General features: G+C 33.7%; 1 protein-coding gene across 1 annotated transcript in view; it reads right to left on the minus strand.

Moving 5' to 3' along the window:
- Positions 1–1,033: 1,033 nt before the first annotated feature.
- Positions 1,034–18,571, minus strand: part of LOC117103030 (fumarate hydratase, mitochondrial-like) — a 27,485-nt gene continuing 9,947 nt past the window's right edge. The window contains exons 2-3 of the mRNA XM_033243493.1: positions 1,342–1,467; positions 1,034–1,168 (exon numbers count right to left, since the gene is read on the minus strand). Coding sequence (XP_033099384.1) covers positions 1,034–1,168; positions 1,342–1,467 — 261 coding nt within the window. The remainder of the gene's footprint in view (positions 1,169–1,341; positions 1,468–18,571) is intronic.

Here is an 18,571-nt window from a genome sequence, read left to right on the forward strand (position 1 = left end):
AATCACACTATCGCAAATAGGCCTATTGAAGTATTATGAAATATTATTAATTCTTTACTAAAGCATTATTCGAGCACCTTCATTATTATTATTATTATTATTATTATTATTATTATTATTATTATTATTATTATTATTTTATGTATTATTTATCAACCATACTAACATTGAAAACATGAATTATGTTTAAATAAATATTATGAATCAAATAATCAACTCCCCACCCAAAAAAATGACTGTAAACAAAGCAACATCATTGTCAACAGATTCTATTGATTTTCTACTCCAGTAGAAAATTATATTTTTTTAGGTTTACAGTACAATCAGTGTAAAAGTGTAAGATATAGGTGTGGATCAATTTAAAAAATGTCATAATGGTAATGTTCAAAATAAGTGTCAAGGAAATTAAGTGTGATTTTTGGAAAAATGGTCAACATTTTATTTTTATTTCTCACCCTGGCCTTCGCCTGGGAAAACTAGGCGAATGTCTGGATCCGCGCCTGATAATTATGATCTACGCATCCTCAAGTGGCTTCAGCTGGGCGATATTTTACTAAATGGCCCTAGGCTTTGGTTGGCTAGCGTCCTAGCCTATGAAATGTCTAGCCAGCGAGAAAGACAAAACGATTATACAGACATCGTACGTATGCATATTAAAAATAATTAATGTACAAACAAATCTGTTTTACGAACGACCAACTTCCTTGATTTGACGGCGTACGTAAAATTTAGTTTCTGCTATGGCCTGTTTCAGTCAAAGTTTTGACTTGCCAAGCATTTTTTTTAATCTAGGCCTAGGTCAGCAAAAATTTGCCATCCTGTGGCAATTCTGGCACGGCAATATGGTCAGTAATTACAGAATGCGGACGTGAAATTCATGGACTGAAAGAACATAATACACTCTTCGGAAGAGTAGGGGATTGCCTCCCAGGCTACTGCCCAATTCACCACCAGAAGGACCCCACTGGAAACAAGTCTTGGGAATTAGTGGGTTATCCTTGGTGTGATTCACACTGAAATACTCTTATCCTATCTACCAAGCTAGCAACTTGCCTACCTCATCTGCGGCATCCATGATAAAATTGGCCTTTTCCTGGTCAAGGCCAAACTCTTTATTTACACAAGCTGCTGCTTTCTTGAGAATTCCAAAAGCTTTTATTAATGGAAGCTAAAGATATTGAAAAACAAGAGAAAATGTTATTTACCAAACATGAATCGTTGTCAGATGAGCAAGTTTACAGTTTCAGATTTAGATTCATGCAGAGTTCACAATAAGATGCATTTCAGTTATTTACAATGTAACTTTTTTGTCAAAAAAATAATTCTTTGAAAGGTATTTACAGGCATTGTTTCCCTTTCTCCACCGATGTCAAAGTTTAGGAGTGAGCGTGCAGTGTTGGCACCGTAATACATGTCTTCTGGAACTTGAAGCTCCCCAAATCCATCTTGTTCAACTCGAAATGTTGTCTAGATAATGGATTATCAAAAGAAATAAAATAGATTTTATATTTTTAAGGTACTGTATGTAGTGACAATAACTGTACTAAAGATTTTCTTTGTTGGCCATAATTTAAATTTTCCCTGTTGGCACCACTATAAATTTTCTAATTTAAACCAAAAAAAATTTCAGTAATTTTTTTATTGTAATTTTTTTCAAGATTTCATTATTTTATTACTTTTATAACCAGGTACTGTACATCTGGGTCATTCCATACCAAACTAGAACTTACTTATTTTACTCTACGCAGCAAAAAGCACAGCCTAAACTTTGTACAGCAATTTAGTTTGCTTTTTGTTAATCCTGTATCTGATTTTTGGTCTGTTGTTATTTCTGTTTGTAATGACAAAATAAATGAAATGAAATGAAAGTTGGGCCAATCAACATAACACTACCTTAGGGGGTCCGGGGGCATTCCCTGTGAAAGTTTTTGTTTGTTTTAGACGACCAAAATAACCTCTGAGGCGTTTTGGGCAATCAATTTTTTTTCTTTTTTCTTTTTTTTTTAATTTTAATTTTTAAATTTTTTTCCATTTTTGGATTGGCTGTTTTTGCTCGTTTTTACATTTAGGGAACAGAGATATATTTACCACATATTATATCCAGCCCCCCCCCCCTCACCCCCCCAAAAAAAATAGGAGAAAAAAATGGAGTAGAGTGGAGAAAGGGAAAAAATGAAGTGTACTCATGATTTCAATGGTGGACCCAGCAGTGGGTGAAAGGAGAGCTTGATTAATTTACCACTCACTAATTTTGAATTTTCTATTGATTGACAACAAACACAACGCCGATTAAAATCAGAATGTAAAAAAGGCCAAAAAACGGAGACCTAAGCATAGCTCTCAACGAAGTGCCATTTCCGAGCGTCTAGAGCCTATTCTTAAACTTTGCTCACCTCAGCCCCACCCATGGTGGGGCTAAGGTGGGTGTTGACTACCTATTAGCCCCGGTCAGAAAATTTCTGGATCTGCCCCTGTCAGATGGCTAGAAATGGCACTCATAGGATTTGAATTTAATTTTCAGTTTTTTCTCATTGCTTAAAAATAATTTTGAAATATTTACGTTTTAAAGCCCTAGGTCCCCACTGCATGGGGACCTAGAAATAAACGAACATCTTGACAGAGAAGACCTAATGGTTGTTACAAAAGATTATTCCTTGAATATGCCTTGAATATCAACTATAAACAACATTACAAATAAGGACCTGTATGGAGATACTCCACCTGCATCAAGAACTTTGAGGGCACGAAGGTTGCCATTTGCTGGACATTGCTACAGAAGCAAAAATGAAGTTATTTAAAGGATTCCCTTTTGGGAACCAACCCATGGGAAAAGAAGCAAGGACAGCACGGACTGCATACATCAAGCAATTAGAAAAGGATCTAAACACACAGCAGCAGTACATTCCACAACTTAAGGAAAACAGCGATTAAAAAAAGTTCTAATTGTGCTCATCATTAACCGGGTGTGCCCAATGAAGAGAGAGAGAGACAAGGAAGATATTACTGCAGTAGGCTCAGGGTGCCTGAGGTCGAATTCAGAGGTTGAACAAAAAAATTAAATTGTCCCTTTTTAAATGTTTGAAAATAATAGACATAAATTTTAAGTATTAAAGTGCCATTACCAGCATCTAGAAGTCCCTAATTCTTAACATTTTCTCACCTCAGTCTCTACCAGGTGGATATAGAAATTTCCCTAGTTTTTATGTATTAAAGTGCTATTTTCTAGCATCTTAAAGTCCCCAATTCATAAGATTTTCTCCTTCTTCATCCATGAGGCTTAGGTGGATATAGTAATTTTCGTAGTTTTATGTATTAAAGTGCCCTTTTCAGGCATCTGAAAGTCTCAAATTCTTACAATTGTCTTACCTCAGCCTCAAACATGGTGGGCTGAGGTGGATGAATTGGTAGTTTTCAAATTTTAAGTATCCAAGTGCCGTTTTCAGGCATCGAAAGAGTCTCAAATTCTAAAATTTACTCATCTGCATCAATTACTTTGATTTTCTATTTATTTACTTATCAATTCATGTCAACAATATTTATATCCAAAACAACGAATCAATTATGTGAATAATGTCCTCCGAAAAGGAAAGAGATGATATTCATGAACAAAAAAGCCAACTGGGATAATATAAAGACATGGAAAAATTGAGTAACATAAGGCCTAAAAAAACAATTTGTTTGTTTGTTTGCTGTCACATTGTAAAAATTTGAACACGGGGGCGGGTAGAAAAAAGTTTTTTTTTTTTTTTGTAAAATATAGAAACTTTGTGAAACTTTGCGATTGTCATTTTTTTCACGGAAAAAACGATCAATTTTTTGTATTAAAAAAAATGGAAAATAGTAAAAATTTCCATCTAACACTTATATGTGCCAAAATCGACAATAAAGTGGTTTTCATTTGATCTTTTAAACTTAGAAAAAAAAAAACTTCGGTGAAAAAAAAAACCCCCAAACTTGTCACTGAGGACGATTTAGGTGATCTGCCGCACTTCGACCCTCGAGGAAGTGTGCGCGGTGCAGATTAAACAATTTTTAAATGCTGAAAATGGCCGAAAGTATCCGCTAATTCAGTTTCTTAAAAAAGAATTTGGAGCAATTTAAAATATTTACTCGCGCGTACGCACACGTCATGATGCACGTGCACATGGTAATGTCACAAAATGTTGATTCCTGATATGAGATATAAGTATCAACTCTCATTGACAAACGCCTGTTGGTGAGGGGCTTATTATCATTCATAATATTTATCATATATAAAAATTCAGTTTTTTTTATTCAGATTGCAATATGACGTCACAATGTCCAATCAGCCCTAATGATCCATAAAATCATATCCACAACTCATGTGCTTTCAGAATATGTAATAAAAATTGGGGGGGACCTTTCATTCTAAGGAGCTATAACTGATTAAAAATATTAATGATTTTAAGCATATATAAATTTTGACGCACGTGTACGCGCACTTTATGACGCGCTCATAAAATATTAAGGTACATCTTAGCCTGAAGTTTATGCTCACTAAATATGATTCAGAAATACTGACTGGTGAAGATGATTATGGGAGTCATTATAGTTTTGAGGAAAGAAAGATGAGGGGGGGGGGGTCAGAAAAAACATTTATTTGACCATGATGGCGTCATCAAAATGTAAAAAAATGTCGCATTCACATGAAAGAGAATTGTCTCAGCTATAACATACTCAAAGTTGGGAGACGATCGATCAAGGATAAGCGAGATACAATCAAATGCATATTTTCAAAAATGATGTCATAGATAAAATTCAGTTTGTTTGAATTCAGATGGCAATATGATGACGTCACAATGTCCGATCAGCCATTATGATCCATAAAATCATATTTACAACTCATGTGCTTTCAGAATATGTAATAAAAATTGAGGGTCACCTTTCAAAAGGAGCTATAATTGATTAAAAATAGGCCTGATTTTAGCATATTTTCACTGTATATCGGCCCAAATGCGCGCAAATATCCCTATGTTAGATGCATGCGTAAGACATTGCTATTGGTCATAAGATGACAAGAAAAAATGGTTAACATGATATGGGGTCATCAAAATTTTGAGGAAAGAAAAATTAGGGGGTGGGGGTCAGAAAAACATTTATTTTGACCATGATGACGTCATTAAAATGTAAAAAGATGTCACATACATGAAAGAAAATTGTCTGAGCTAATAATAACATACTCAAAGTTGGGAGATGATCGATCAAGGATAAGCAAGATACTCTTAAATGCGTATTTTCAAAAATGACGTCATAGATAAAATTCAGTTTCTTTGAATTTAGATGCCAATAAGATGATGTTACAATGTCCGATTTATAGCCATAATGATCTATGCAATCATATCTACAACTCATGTGCTTTCAGAATATGTAATAAAAATCATCTTGAGAATGGTTGTTTTATTATTATTATTATTATTATTATTATTATTATTATTATTATTATTATTATTATTATGTTGTAATGATGTTGTTTGTACTGTTCTTTGATTTTATTAAAGAGGGCCCCTGAATATCAGTTAACCTACTGGGCTAAACTGGAAGGGTTACCCTCTTTAAAGACTGTCTCTTATACACATCTAGATGTGTATAAGAGACAGTCCATGAGGCTTAGGTGGATATAGTAATTTTCGTAGTTTTATGTATTAAAGTGCCCTTTTCAGGCATCTGAAAGTCTCAAATTCTTACAATTGTCTTACCTCAGCCTCAAACATGGTGGGCTGAGGTGGATGAATTGGTAGTTTTCAAATTTTAAGTATCCAAGTGCCGTTTTCAGGCATCGAAAGAGTCTCAAATTCTAAAATTTACTCATCTGCATCAATTACTTTGATTTTCTATTTATTTACTTATCAATTCATGTCAACAATATTTATATCCAAAACAACGAATCAATTATGTGAATAATGTCCTCCGAAAAGGAAAGAGATGATATTCATGAACAAAAAAGCCAACTGGGATAATATAAAGACATGGAAAAATTGAGTAACATAAGGCCTAAAAAAACAATTTGTTTGTTTGTTTGCTGTCACATTGTAAAAATTTGAACACGGGGGCGGGTGGAAAAGAGACAGACCTTAGACTTGGCTTTTGTTAGTATCCACTTTTAATTGATAAATGTCAAATTATAAACAATTTTGATTCATGTGATCATGAGGCCATTGAAATATATCTGAAGATTTCTAAAAAGCGTGACAAAAACATAACACTAGATTTGAACTCGTCACTGAGGACGAGTTAGGTGATCCGCCGCACTTTGACCCTCGAAGAAGTGCGTGGTGCGGATTGAACAATTTTTAAATGCTGAAAATGACCGAATGTATACGCTAATTCAGTTTCTTAAAATTGCGCATTTTCAAAAATGACATCATAGATAAAATTCAGCTTTATTGAATTCATATTGCAATATGATGACGTCACAATGTCCGATCGGCAATTATGATCTATAAAATCATATTTACAACTCATGTGCTTTTAGAATATGTAATAAAAATTTAGGGTCACCGATCATCCTATGAAACTATAACTGATTAAAAATAGGCCTGATTTTAGCATATTTTCACTGTATGTCGGCACAAACGTGCACAAAGATCCCTATGTTTGATGCTTGCGTACGCCATTGCTATTGGCCATAAGATGACTAAAAAGAATTGAAATTTGTGAAAACAATGTCAGGAACCCCAAAAAAATGTAAAAAAAACGTAATTTCTAGCTTCCGTATAAATGCGCGCATGTAGTGATTTCGCACATTTTACAATTTTGACGGACGCATGCGCACGCTAAAACGCACATGCAACATATTTTGGTACGTGATATTCAACATTGACCTGAAATTTATGCCCACTGAAAATGACTGAGAAATGACAACTGGTTAGGATATGATCGATAATGTAAAAACACAGAATTGCGCGTAGATGACATCACGCATGACTGAGCATATTGAAAACCTTATTGTGACTATTTCAGGCCAAACCAAATGTTCGGTGAAGCGGGCTTGTGCGTTGCTCTTGGTAATTTTGAAATATCGTGTTAACAGAAATGGGGAGGAAGAAAGAACCAGAACCCTGCGGGTGTGTACGTTCCTTTGTACGTAAAAAATCAATGTACATTTGGGAATTGCAATAACTTATTGTATCTTTTTGAATAATGAGTGTGTAAGGTAATACAGTATTTTCATTTTCAGTCAAAAAAATAAATTTATGAAAGGGGGGGGGGTAAGGGGTTATGAGAAGTTCAGGGATGTCGTTATGCAGGGCGAAGGTGGGCGGCGCCGCCCACTCTTGACGTCTTGCGGCCATCCTAAAGCGACGACATCAGAGGTCAAATCCAACTTCCGGAATAACAATTGCAGGACAAAAATAAACAAACCCGCGATCGCGAACAGACGACGATTTTCACTTGCGCGATATCATCCTTCATTTCACTAGGATACATTATTACATTCATTATCCCATTGTTTTGTTTTTAAAGAAATGTTGTTCAATGGCATATTCATATAACACCAGTAATCTTGATTGTGAAGCTAGAGAGCGATATAGAATGAAAATGAGGATATGTGGGCTAGGCCTAGAGGACAGTCCCTACAGGATACCTGGCGACGCATGGGTTAATGACCCAACACAGTGGCCTGAGTTGGAATGGCCAGAGATTTATAACTATCTTATCAATTCTCCAGGTGTCTTCACTCGGGAAGCCATGAAAAGTAGGAAAAGCCTTGAAGCCCATAACCAATTCACAAGTGGTTGGGTGAGAACAGTTTTAACGTATGAACGCCCATCATGTTCTTTACTACCAATGGTGTTCATGAGAGCAGAGGTTAAACCATCACAACGGCTAAATGATGATCCGCATCTACCATGGATTGCCATTAACAAGGCAAATGATACTATCATTGCTGCTCATTGCACTTGTATGGCAGGCAGGGTTAGTTAGAATTGACTCTTTATTTAGCCTATACAGCATTTATTCAAACATCTTTTTTCTATATGGTTTGATAATGCTGATGCTTTGAATATGGTTTTTGAACTTATGACAATATAACCCAAGACCAAATAAATTTACATTAATTGCTAATTCCACATCCCTGCCCTACCAATGAAAAAATTACTGTTAAATTAAAAAAATTATCCACGGAAAATAAAATTTAAAAATCAGTAAAATTGTTTACTGTAGTCTAGCATAAAAAATAAAAATAATAAATCAACCTTAACAAAAAAGTACTAATTTAAAATCCTTAATGTAACGCAAACAATAAATTAGATATGGGTCTTCAGTGGGTATATTAAAATATGAAGATTTAAAACTGCATTTCATCTATTTTTTTATAATCCAGATTAGGGGAGTCGTGCAGCCATATTGGTGCAATCCTATTTAAAATAGAGGCAGCAGTAAGGCTGGGGTATACCAATGTATCATGTACCAACGAAGGATGCAAATGGAATGTAAATTTTGTTGAGAAAATCAAACCACTACCTATAGCAAGTATTTCCTTTTTCTCCGAGGGAGCAATAAAAAGGAAGAGAGACAATGATAATGGCAGAAAATTGTTTCCAGGATGTTATAAAAAACAAACATGTGAGGAAAGAGAAAAATTTTTGCTTGACTTGAATTCTTTAAACAACAAACCTGTTGTTTTGCATACTTTTTCTGCACACTGCAATAGTTTTATTCCTACGTTCAGGCCACCACCAAGGGCTAAAATTCCAAAAAGTTTGAGAGAATTATATGTATGCAATGCTACATTATCATCTCCATCATCATCTTCATCACCACTCATACCAATTTTATCACAAGAAGACATTGATTATATATATAACTCAACAATTAACCAATCACTGTCGCCAACTTGGCATTTAATTAGAACCGGAAGAATAACAGCTTCTGTGGCATATGACATCATGCTCACAAATATGAACAATCCATCCACATCATTAATTTCAAAGATTTGTCAAGAGTCATATCCATCGTCACATTCTAACATTCCATCCCTAAAATGGGGAATTGAAAATGAATGCAATGCAATAATGACATACAAAACATTACTTAACAAAAAACATAGTAATTTCAAAATAGCAAAATGTGGCCTTAAACTCTACAAGGAATTCAATTACATTGGTGCTACGCCAGATGGCCTCTTTACTTGTGATTGCCACAACGAAATTCATGTGTTGGAAATTAAATGCCCATATTCTGTTCGTGCAACAGCAACTGTAGATGAAGCAATTGCAGGAGATAAAAACTTTTGACAATTACTTTGAAACAAAATCATAGGTACTATGCCCAAATACAATTACAGCTATATGTCTTCAATTTGGATGAATACCAGTTAATTATTTGGACTCCAAACTGGATGTCAAACATCAATGTAAAAAAAGATTATTTCTACATAACAAACATGTTATTGCATGCACTGTAGACTTAGTTGATCCAAACTGATCTGCCAAATTTTCAAATTGCACATTAAGTCTAAGTTTGGTAAGGTCATAAAAAATTGGTCTTTGAAAGGCATAGCAAATTTTTGATTAGTTGGGAGTGATTGTTCTAGATTATTAAATACTTTATCAAATACTTCTCTTTCAATGCCTGTATAATATTTAAATTTTGATTTGTTATCCTTGAATTTTTCATAACATAAAATCTTGGTTATTTTAAGTTTTTCAGTGGCATCATTTCTTTCTTTCCGAAGACTATTAATTTCATTTACATAATCAAACTCTAAGCCTAATGAGCAAGTTTGAGTCTGCACTTCAGTGGTAGTGGTTGTGGTTGGTGACTGGCACCTGACACCCCTTGCAGCTATGTTGCTGGTAGATGGCACTGCTTCACAAGGCACATTCATATCCAACCCAAGTTTTTGTTGCTGTTTTTTCTTCCTGTTCTCTTTAACTGCCAATTTTTTTTCCTTAGTTTGTTTAACCTTTGCCTGTTTTCTTTCTTTAACAGAATTGTATCTTGCTATTTTCTGTCTATTAATATTTTCATTTGTTGGGTTGAACTTAAAAATACTTGGGACACTATCTGGGTGATCTTGGTCAACCAGTCATTTCATTGCTTTACCTGAAACAAAATTATAAGTGTAATAAATGTAGGTTGAAAAAGTTAAGTAAACTTAAAAATTAAAACAATGAACAAATGTGTGAGTGAATGAATGATATTATAATCTCTTCTGTTTGAATTTCCTGTAAAATAAAAACAGTGTTTAGCAAAGTAATGTAACAATACAAAGGACCTAGTTAGCATAGTTGTGGCGTTTTCAAGGCCCTAGGCCTAGTCTCCATTCACTTTGAATTTGAAGAACATTTTCAGGATCAAAGTTTTAACAAAATGCACATTGTCATTAATAACTTTTCATTACTCTTGCTTGACCATGATGAGATCATATTTCCACAACCTTCCTTGACGCATGGTTTTCTTCGATTGATCGGCTAGGCCTAGCTAGGCCCTAAGTACAGTAGAGTACTCTAGACTACTACCGTAATAATTAATAAATGGATTGGAGCAAATGTTATTTCTATTCTAGCCTAGCCTACAGGCTAGGTCAGTAGGCTATAGGCTAGCCTATAGACCTATGATGAAACATACAGAAACAAATCGGTTGACTCACCGGTAATAAAATGTTTGGCGCACAAATAAACGTTCCTGCCTGTCGGGTTTCACCTCGAGCCATCATCATTTCTTCCCTTGCATGCAAGCAATCCATTTCTGTCTCAATACGGCATTGTTGTTGGGAAACCTATAAAATCTTGGTTTATTTTTCATTCTTGAGTTATTCGTACATCCAACAGCTTCGCAATATAAGGGCATGACGGAAATACAACTAAAATACAAAAAAGTATAAACCAGTACAGTAACCCTATCGTGTCAAACACGTTGTAAAGAATAGCAGCGTGCTCTCGTACCGCGGGAATCTGTCCTGCAATCATCTTGTCTAATACGCGGGGTTAAGTCGGATCGGAGAATTATTAAGGCCTTCCGCCCAGCCTCATACAAATTCGCCCCCCCCCCCCTTAAAATCATGAAGAAACACAAGTTTTTGCTCCATAAACCGTATTTTCCGGTGAATAAGCCGCAAATTTTATACGCGATTTTCCCCTCGAAGTTTGGGGTACGGCCTATACAGCAGTCGTTAACCTACTCCCAAATAGTTCAGATCGCGAACCGCACTGAAAATCAGGCGCCGTCTGTCTACCTTGGGCCCATGCTCCTATTAACTAGCCCAATTAATTAGCCTAGGCTTTGAAGGGCTAGTATTTGTAATTACACTCACTATACAGTGCTGTACTGTCCTACTACATTTTCTACGACAATCAAGCAATGGTTTGGGTTGTTTAAATAATTATTTTCATAGTTACGTTCACTCAAACAATTTTGAAACAAGTTTAATTCGAAACCGCTTCGCTCAAAACAGTAAATAAACTTCTTTTCGGGTGTGGTCCTAGAGGTCACGTGAGCAGCTTTCATTTATGATGTCGCAACCAAACACATGTGGGCTGTTGAAACTTTCTGTTCGACGCCTGGTTCCCGGTGGCTTGTGCCGTTATAGAAAGAATATTGATACCGCTATATTTCAGAATAAAAGCTTGTGAAATTAATTTATGCAATAAAAACACGAGTTTTCTTGAAGTTGTAATAATTATTTTACTTGAAACTAATTGAAGAAAGGCATACGTTCGTCCGTCTATCACATGCCTCCATCACATGCTGTTTTGCGCTTTACAAATCCAAATTATTATTATTATTATTATTATTATTATTATTATTATTATTATTATAATAATAATAATAATGATAATAGGACAATTACCCCCGGAAAATTAATTGTAATTGTCCTTGGTGGTTAGGGTGATTCCAGGGGCGGGGGTGATTTTCCAGGGGGTATTGTCCGGACAAGCAGTCCATCACATGCTGTAAATTTATGTGTCCATAATTTTAAGGTTCTCCCCCACCCGGGACTGTCCATCAGATGCTGTATTTTCTAACCATTATTTTCCCAAACATCATTTGATGAAGCTATGCTGTAAATTTATGTGTCCATAATTTTAAGGTTCTCTCCTACCCGGGACTGTCCATCAGATGCTGTATTTTCTTACCATTATTTTCCCAAACATCATTTGATGAACTCCCGTCCCCCCGCCAACCCTTAGGTTCGTCCGTCCTTCACATGCTGCCCCCGCCAACCCTTAGGTTTGTCCATCCATCACATGCTGCATATTTATTTGTCCAGAATTTTTAACCATCATTTCTTGAAAAATAATTCCACAAATGTTTATTTTTATTGCTTGACGGCAGGCTGGTGGTAGGCTAAGAAACCTACTTTACGTAATGGTATAGTACAGTATATCAGATGTGTCTAGGCCTACACCAGGTCCGACGGTGTCGCCCAAAGAGAAGCCTACATTACGTATGTGTCTAGGCTAGGCCTAGGTACACCAGGTCCGTCAATCTTAGCCGTTAAGGTGTACTAAAACACTAATAGAACACATAGAACACCTTCAAATAATAGCACAAGTAAGTGGCCGTTATGCCACAACTATCTCAGTTTGCTCAATGTTTACTGACAGTCGCGAAAACAACATAAAGAACTTTTCTAGGCAGCTCGCGACAGAAACAAAGTGTCGGGAAAGAAAGCATGCGCAAATCAAATTTTCGACTAAAAAACGACTCAAAACTGGTGGTAGGGGGTATATGTTTTATCACCTACAGTCTACATTTTTCATCTAACCAAAAAAACAAACATTTCTTGCACAAGTGCATGTCCACAAGCAACTATCGAGCACAATGTATACCTGCCGCTATGTACCGTTTCGGAGCCTATTTGTTTACAAATATGCTGACCTCTTTTGGTGTCACATCTCATACACACATTTTACATGTGAACTATTACATTAGTTTCATGTGACCTAAGGTCACAAAGGAACTAATAAAAAAGATGATGAAGTGGAACCTGACAATAACAAGAAGTGATCCGCTCGTGAAGCGGATCACCAAAGAACTTTTTATGCATTAAAAATGCCAAATTTGAAAACGTGAAAACTCTTTTGAAAAATTTTAATTGGGAAGAATGTTTCATTTTTTATAACGTCAATAATGTTTGGGAAAGTATTATGAACAATATAAATAATGCTATATCTGCATCAGTTCCAGTTAAAGAAAGAAATAAATCCCATTCATTTCCATCGATTACAACAGAAATTAAAAAGCTTTGTACAAAAAAAAGAAATTTATATAAGAAGGAGAAGATGTTAAAGACACAACAAGCAAAAGATAAATTCAAGTGTTGTAGCAAAGCACTTAAAAGAGAAATATATTGCAGCCATAGAAATTATGTTTTAGACATTTCAAATAAAGCCTCTACAAATGTTAAGCAATTTTGGGCATATATTAGGGCAGTCAGACAAGACAAACAAGAAGTTATTAGTTTTGAAATCATTGACAGTATTGTTACTGATGCTAAAATTCTAGCTAATTTATTCAATAATCAATTTTCCAAAAATGTTTCTGTTGATGACGATGCTAATGAAGACTTGTTCAGCAACTCTGAAATTATATCACATTATATGAAATTTGATAAATTTGAAGTGATGGAAGTTTATAAGGCACTAAATCATCTAGTTGTTTCTAAATCTCCAGGACTTTATATTTGCTTCCTGTATTTTTAAAGGAATGCAAGGTTGAATTAGCTAGTGTTCTTTGTAACTTCTTCAATTTATCTTTAGAGAAATTTAAGTGTTTTACCAAAAATATGGAAAACTGCGTATGTGGTTCCTATTTATAAAAAGCATGGAAAGCCAAAAGGGGAACAAAAGAGCTACAGGCCTGTGTCTTTAACACCAATTGTTTGTAAAATTATGGAAAAACTTAGAATTAGTAGTTTCTTAGAATCTAATGGATTATTATCAGATAATCAGTTTGGATTTAGACATTCATATAGTACTGAATTATTACTTACCAAGGCATTTACGGGGCTGAAAGTTTAGAGGCAAATGCGTGCAGGCAAGTTGATGTAGTTTTCCTAGACTTTTTGTCCGTATTTGATAAAGTCCAACATAGACGTTTAATTAAAAAACTCAACAATATTGGTATAAATCAAACTGTTAATAAATGGATTCAAGACTTTTTATCAGAGAGACAACAAAGGGTTTAAAGGAGAATCACCCAGTTGGAAAAAAAGTAACATCAGGTGTTCCCCAAGGGTCAGTTCTTGGTCCTTTGTTGATTTTAATGTATGTAAGTTATCTTGAGAATGGTTGTTTTATTATTATTATTATTATTATTATTATTATTTATTATTATTATTATTTATTATTATTATTATTATTTATTATTATTTATTATTATTTATTATTATTAATTATTATTATTATTATTATTATTATTATTATTATTATTATTATTATTATTATTATTATTATTATTATTATTATTATTATGTTGTAATGATGTTGTTTGTACTGTTCTTTGATTTTATTAAAGAGGGCCCCTGAATATCAGTTAACCTACTGGGCTAAACTGGAAGGGTTACCCTCTTTAAAGATGGTTGAAATAAAAAAAAAATAAATAAAATTAAAAAATTAAACTCTACAATTTTTCAGTCTGCGGATGACAATACCATTTCAAGGCCTATCAATGAAAGTGGTGACTGCATAAAACTTCAAAGTGATTTGAATAAGATTTTTGAATGGTCAGTTGAAAATAAACTGCCATTAAATTCTTCTAAATGTGCAACGACGAGTTTAACTAGGTGTAAAATAGTTCATTCCTGGGATTATAACACTAACTCTTATAAGATAGAAAGAGTCAATGAATTAAAACTTCTTGGTGTGTATATTAATAATAAGTTAACATGTCATTCCCATTTAAATTATGTATGTAATAAGACAAAGCAAACTTCTTGGTTTTGTGTCAAGATGCAGTAAAGCAATGTCTTGGTTAGCAATGGAGTAGTGCCAAAGTGCGAGCCAGCGAGTCATGCGAGCCAATGTGCGAGTCATACATTTAATTTTTTTTTTTTTTTTCAGGTTATCTAGTTTTGCAAACACGTAGGCCTAGCCTATATTCTTTGGCCTAGTAGATGCAAATGAATAACACAACAGAGAGCTTTACCTGTGTAGTCCAGTCATGTGCAGTACATATACTTTTGACTTTTTCGAATCATCGATCCGAAAGTATGCAGCGCTGATAGATTTTGTTAAAATACAGATATACAGATACATACATACAGATATATTTATATATATAGTGTATTTATTTATATATTTATAGATATAGATATATATATTATTTTATATATACTGTATTTATTTATATATTTATTTATATATTTTTATATTTATTTGTATATTTATATATATATTTATTTGTATATTCAATTATATATATGTATATATTTATTATATATTTATTTATATATTTATTTTATATACTTATTTGTATATATACATATATATATATATATATACATATACTGTATTATTATTATATACTGTAGTTATTTATATATTTAGTTATATGTGTTTGTATATTTATTTGTATATTTATATATATATATATATATATTTGACAAATAAATATATAAATACATAAATATATATAAATAAATATACAAATAAATATATAAATAAATATATAAATGAATATATGAATAATTACAGTATATATATATAAATAAATATATAGATATATATATACAAATAAATATATACAAATAAATATATTAATAAATATATTAATATTTATATATATAAATATATATATGTATAAATATATATATAAATATATATATATACAAATAAATATACAGTATAAAAAATATATGAACTTATTATTATATATATATAAATATACAAATAAATATATATATAAATACATAAATAAATATATGAACATATATAAATATACAAATAAATATACAAACAATATATAAAAGAATTTAAAAAATAATATAAATAAATATATAACATATAAATATATATAAATATATACAAGTACATACACAAATAAATATACAAAAATATACAAATATATAAATGAATATATATAAATAAATATATATATATAAATATACAAATAAATATAAAAATATATAAATAAATATATAAATATATCGCTGGCTCGCACTTTGTCACGACCCTTAGCAATACTAAATCTGTATAAAGCACTTATTCTACTGGTAATAACATATTGCTGTTGTATCTGGGCGCCTAATGAAAATGTAAATATTAGTAGGTTGGAGAGGGTACAGAGGAAAGCCACACTAGAATTATTATTCATAGACAAGAAGAAATTTGGGACAATTCATATTCATATAAAATAAAGACATTAAATATTTTAAGTATTGAAGATATGTTTAAAGTTCATTGACTTACCCTTGGTTTTAAGATTATGAGTGGCTACTGTCTCTCTTGTGATGGGCGTTTGATACATTGGAAAGCCAAAACCAATACATTTTTAAATTAATCTTTTGTAATTTTTCCAAGACTTTGGGAACAACTTCCAGTACAAATTCAGCAATCCTCAACCATTTCTGATTTCAAAGCTCAACTAACTAAATACTTGATCGCAAGATCTAGGCCTACACAGACAGGCCTATAGACCTAGCCTAGCTCCCTTGTCACAGACCTAAACAAGGGTAGCCTACTGTTCCACAGAGTTTGCATGAAACGGACTCGTCAGTCATCGTTCGCACATCTGTACATTGTTTTGACAATGTTCGTGACTTAATTGTTGACATTTGACATAAATTGAATCTAAGCCTTGCGATTGGTCCATCGGCCGCGAATTTGCTCGCGAATCTGAAAAAGTTGGTCTTGGATCAACTCTTGTGAATTCACAGGCGAAGCCTCAGTGACCACCGCGCGCACCGCGTCGAAGTTCGAATATTGGGTGTTCGCGTGTTCGACTACAAATTCGTTTGCATGTTCACATTGGAAATGCCAGTCGCGTCTTCGATTCAGCAGTGCGCGCCTCATTTCGACGCGAAATTCGCTTGATCGCATTCAGTGGGAACCGGCCTATACCTAGGGTCTATTCTCTATCTCTCGAATCCGGGTCAATTTCAAGAATTAGGTAGACTTCGGCCGCCGACAATATCGGCCGCCACCGATCGAGTGCCAAAAAGTATGGAGCGCTGATAATGCTCTCTTTTTGCTTGCTTTCAATCAAAGAGCACTCCTTTCAAACAATGAGCCCTCGCTATGTTCAGTGTTTTATGCTAATTAAGCAATCAAGTTCATTCATTGTGTGATTTTTTTTTTTTTTTAGCTTTCCAGTATTGAACGGAATAACGTTTGAACCGATGTTGAATCAACGAACATTAATTGTATAAATATACAATAAAAGTCTAATGTAAAAGACCAAAGATTACATGTTTTTTTTTTATAATCAGTTGTGCCGGCCATAAAAAGAGAAAAGAACAAAGATAACATGTTTTTTAGCATTAATTGCGCTATATTTTGTATCCTACTTAAATACTTTTATAAGGTTTATGAGAATTTCTTCAGAAATAATAAAGTATATTAGGCCTAATGTCATATATGATTGTGATATTGATTTTAAAGGGGGGTGCGGGAATGAAACGAATAATTTTTAATTTAAAATAGAGGGATGGGCGACCACAAAGACGGTGACGGCACTCGGTTTTGGAGCGAGGTATTCGAAAACGAGGCTCGTGAACTGGGTCCCAAAAAAAAAAATGGTGCTACAGGATTTGGAGCTAGTTTTATAAGATAGGGAATTTCCTAAAATGTACCGACTTTCAAAGGCTTGCATTCGGTGACCCCATAAAAAAATTGTGTCAAACTTTAGATATTCCAATGTAAATTTGGCCGTTCTTTTCATTTATATGGGTTTTCACTTATGAAAATGTCTCAATTATGTGTAAAATAACGATTTGCCCCAGTTTTTATTTCGGAAATTTGCACTAGACAGGGAGTCAGCTGATTCACTCAACCGTAACGAGCTGGTAACGACATTAGCCAACTGATGAGAATGGTCGTCGCAAGCGGAAAATGGAAAAATTAGGACTGGCGAAAATATTCAATAATAATAATAAAATAAGTTGAAGGCATCTTTCAAAAAGATATGTTTGCTGGTTTGAATAAGGAAGTCTTGGAAGTGGTGATCTTAATAGTGGCGTTAAATAGGTTTGTTTAATACCAACTTGTCTTACCTGTGTAGGCATAGCCTAGCATTTAGTGCAGTACTGTATGTATGTAGAGAATACGGAATACTACTACTACTACTGCCTGGCGCGACCCAGGCCTAGGCCCCTAGTTTAGGTCTAGGCATACAAACTATAATAATAATAATAATATTTCAAACATTAGACAAACAAACAACACTATTTTAAATAAAGTGCATTAATTTACATGTTAATTATTAGATCCATGGAACTATCTAGGACCTACTACTTCTACAGCATTATTACTAAAATGCCAGTTTATTCGTCGTGGAATGTGGATGATACCTTGAAAGCTAGCTCAAATTTGCGCGGAAAATGGCTTGCAAAGATGTGCACAGAACTTAACTTCTGCATAATACATTGGCAATGGTTATATAC

Source organism: Anneissia japonica, unplaced genomic scaffold, assembly GCF_011630105.1.
Source record: "Anneissia japonica isolate Jap-2015-1 unplaced genomic scaffold, ASM1163010v1 scaffold8218_len373358_cov135, whole genome shotgun sequence".
NCBI lineage: Eukaryota > Metazoa > Echinodermata > Crinoidea > Comatulida > Comatulidae > Anneissia > Anneissia japonica.